Raw genomic sequence first — 1627 nt, 5'->3', positions numbered from 1 at the left:
ACACTAAAAATCCCTTTTCTTTAATATTGAACTATAACAAAAGAAGAGCTTTTAAGCTCTACTTGAGGCAGATCATTGGATCTCAGTTCATTTTGAAAGCTATGAGCGTAAATTGAGCGTCCTTTGGCATGGAGTAAATTGAGACTCTCTTTCAATGAGATGCTTTAGTTATGAAGAACATCCCTGCACTCTCTTCATGAGGATGAGTTACTTAATGACAGGAAGTTTATGGCTAGATAAGGCACTGACACAGTGGTGTATGTCTGCTTTGTGAGGTGTGTCAAAAAGGGAAAAGATGTGCTTGAAAAAATGCTTGGTGGACCCTTGATGTAAGCCAGCTGTTGCAAAACCAAACCATTCTTGGGAAACGAGGTAAAATGTGAGAAACTCACAGCTGCGCTCTAACATGTACTGTAGCAATGACTCAAAATGCTCCAAACCTGTTATATGGCATAAAAGATTTCCTGGAATATCAAGGGGGTTTCCATTTCTCAGTGTGTTACGTAAACCTCTACAACTTGCACTATGAAATAGGGTGTAAGGAACACAAATGGAGCAGACTGGACAGTACAGTGTGTGGTTGGGAAATGCACAAAGCCGTTGCTTCATTCTGTCCTTTTCTCAGGGGACACTTTTCAAACGGTAAAAGACCTTTGCAGAAACATTTTCTCTCTCTCACACACCATATCTTCTCCAGTATTCAAGTAGCATTTGAGAGGTCACTCCCACCTGACCCCTTCATCAGATGGATAACCAATGTCTGAGCTGGAAAAAAACCCAAGACCAAACGTACAATAGAAAAACCGTGAGGATGTTGCTCTGTGACATGCAATTCTCTTCAAATAAATATCGGTAAGATGTAATTGTATTTGTACCTTTTGCATTGTCTTACCTTGAACTGCCTGACATTACCCTCCGTCACCATGTGATGTTCATGTTCTGGAGTAATGCAGTACACTATCCTCTGAAATGGAGGACATTAAAAACCAAAAGTGAACTAGCAGAAATAAACACACAGCAATAATAAACCACAAATTTAAACAAAAACTTCATTATCGGCTCAGAAACAGATGGCAATGTGGCATTTTATTCTGCATATGTTAGATGATCTCTGAAGCCATTTAAGATAGCATGCTGCTTGTGGAAAATATGAGTATGTAAGCACTGAGCCAGATGTCAGTAGCATGTTTGTGGCTTTGGGAAGTGATGCATTTAGAAATGAAAACATCTCTCAGTTTTAGGACCACACAAAGTCATGAAGCAGATTTAAGTCATGGACAGATTTATTGAGGGCATTCAATGTATGATGAGATTGAAACAAGGAATCTGCTGGAAGTTCACTCTGCTGGAGTGAAAATGAAGGGGTGTATGAATATAACACCTAATATAATCTGGTTTAATATAAGATTATTTAAAATATAATTCTAAATTTTATTTTTCATATTTCACTTTAAGAACTGGACCTAAGAACTAGATATGAAACAGTGTAGTCTGAAAATGAATGTACTGTATATATCTTCTTTTTTTTTCTTTTTTCTTTGTTTCCTTTTTCAACTATAAATGTGTCACTTGCCAGTGTGCGTGTGTGTGTGTGTGTGTGTGTGTGTGTGTGTGTGTGTGTCTGTCT

General features: G+C 37.9%; 1 protein-coding gene across 1 annotated transcript in view; it reads right to left on the bottom strand.

Moving 5' to 3' along the window:
- Positions 1–585: 585 nt before the first annotated feature.
- LOC107713067 (sodium-dependent noradrenaline transporter-like) overlaps positions 586–1627 on the bottom strand; it is a 21920-nt gene continuing 20878 nt past the window's right edge. The window contains exons 14-15 of the mRNA XM_016518488.1: positions 893–964; positions 586–765 (exon numbers count right to left, since the gene is read on the bottom strand). Coding sequence (XP_016373974.1) covers positions 742–765; positions 893–964 — 96 coding nt within the window. The 3' untranslated portion in view covers positions 586–741. The remainder of the gene's footprint in view (positions 766–892; positions 965–1627) is intronic.

This window comes from Sinocyclocheilus rhinocerous, unplaced genomic scaffold (assembly GCF_001515625.1).
Source record: "Sinocyclocheilus rhinocerous isolate Xijiao unplaced genomic scaffold, SAMN03320098_v1.1 scaffold1800, whole genome shotgun sequence".
In the NCBI taxonomy this organism is placed as follows: Eukaryota; Metazoa; Chordata; class Actinopteri; order Cypriniformes; family Cyprinidae; genus Sinocyclocheilus; species Sinocyclocheilus rhinocerous.
This window is presented reverse-complemented; position numbering and strand designations above follow the sequence as displayed.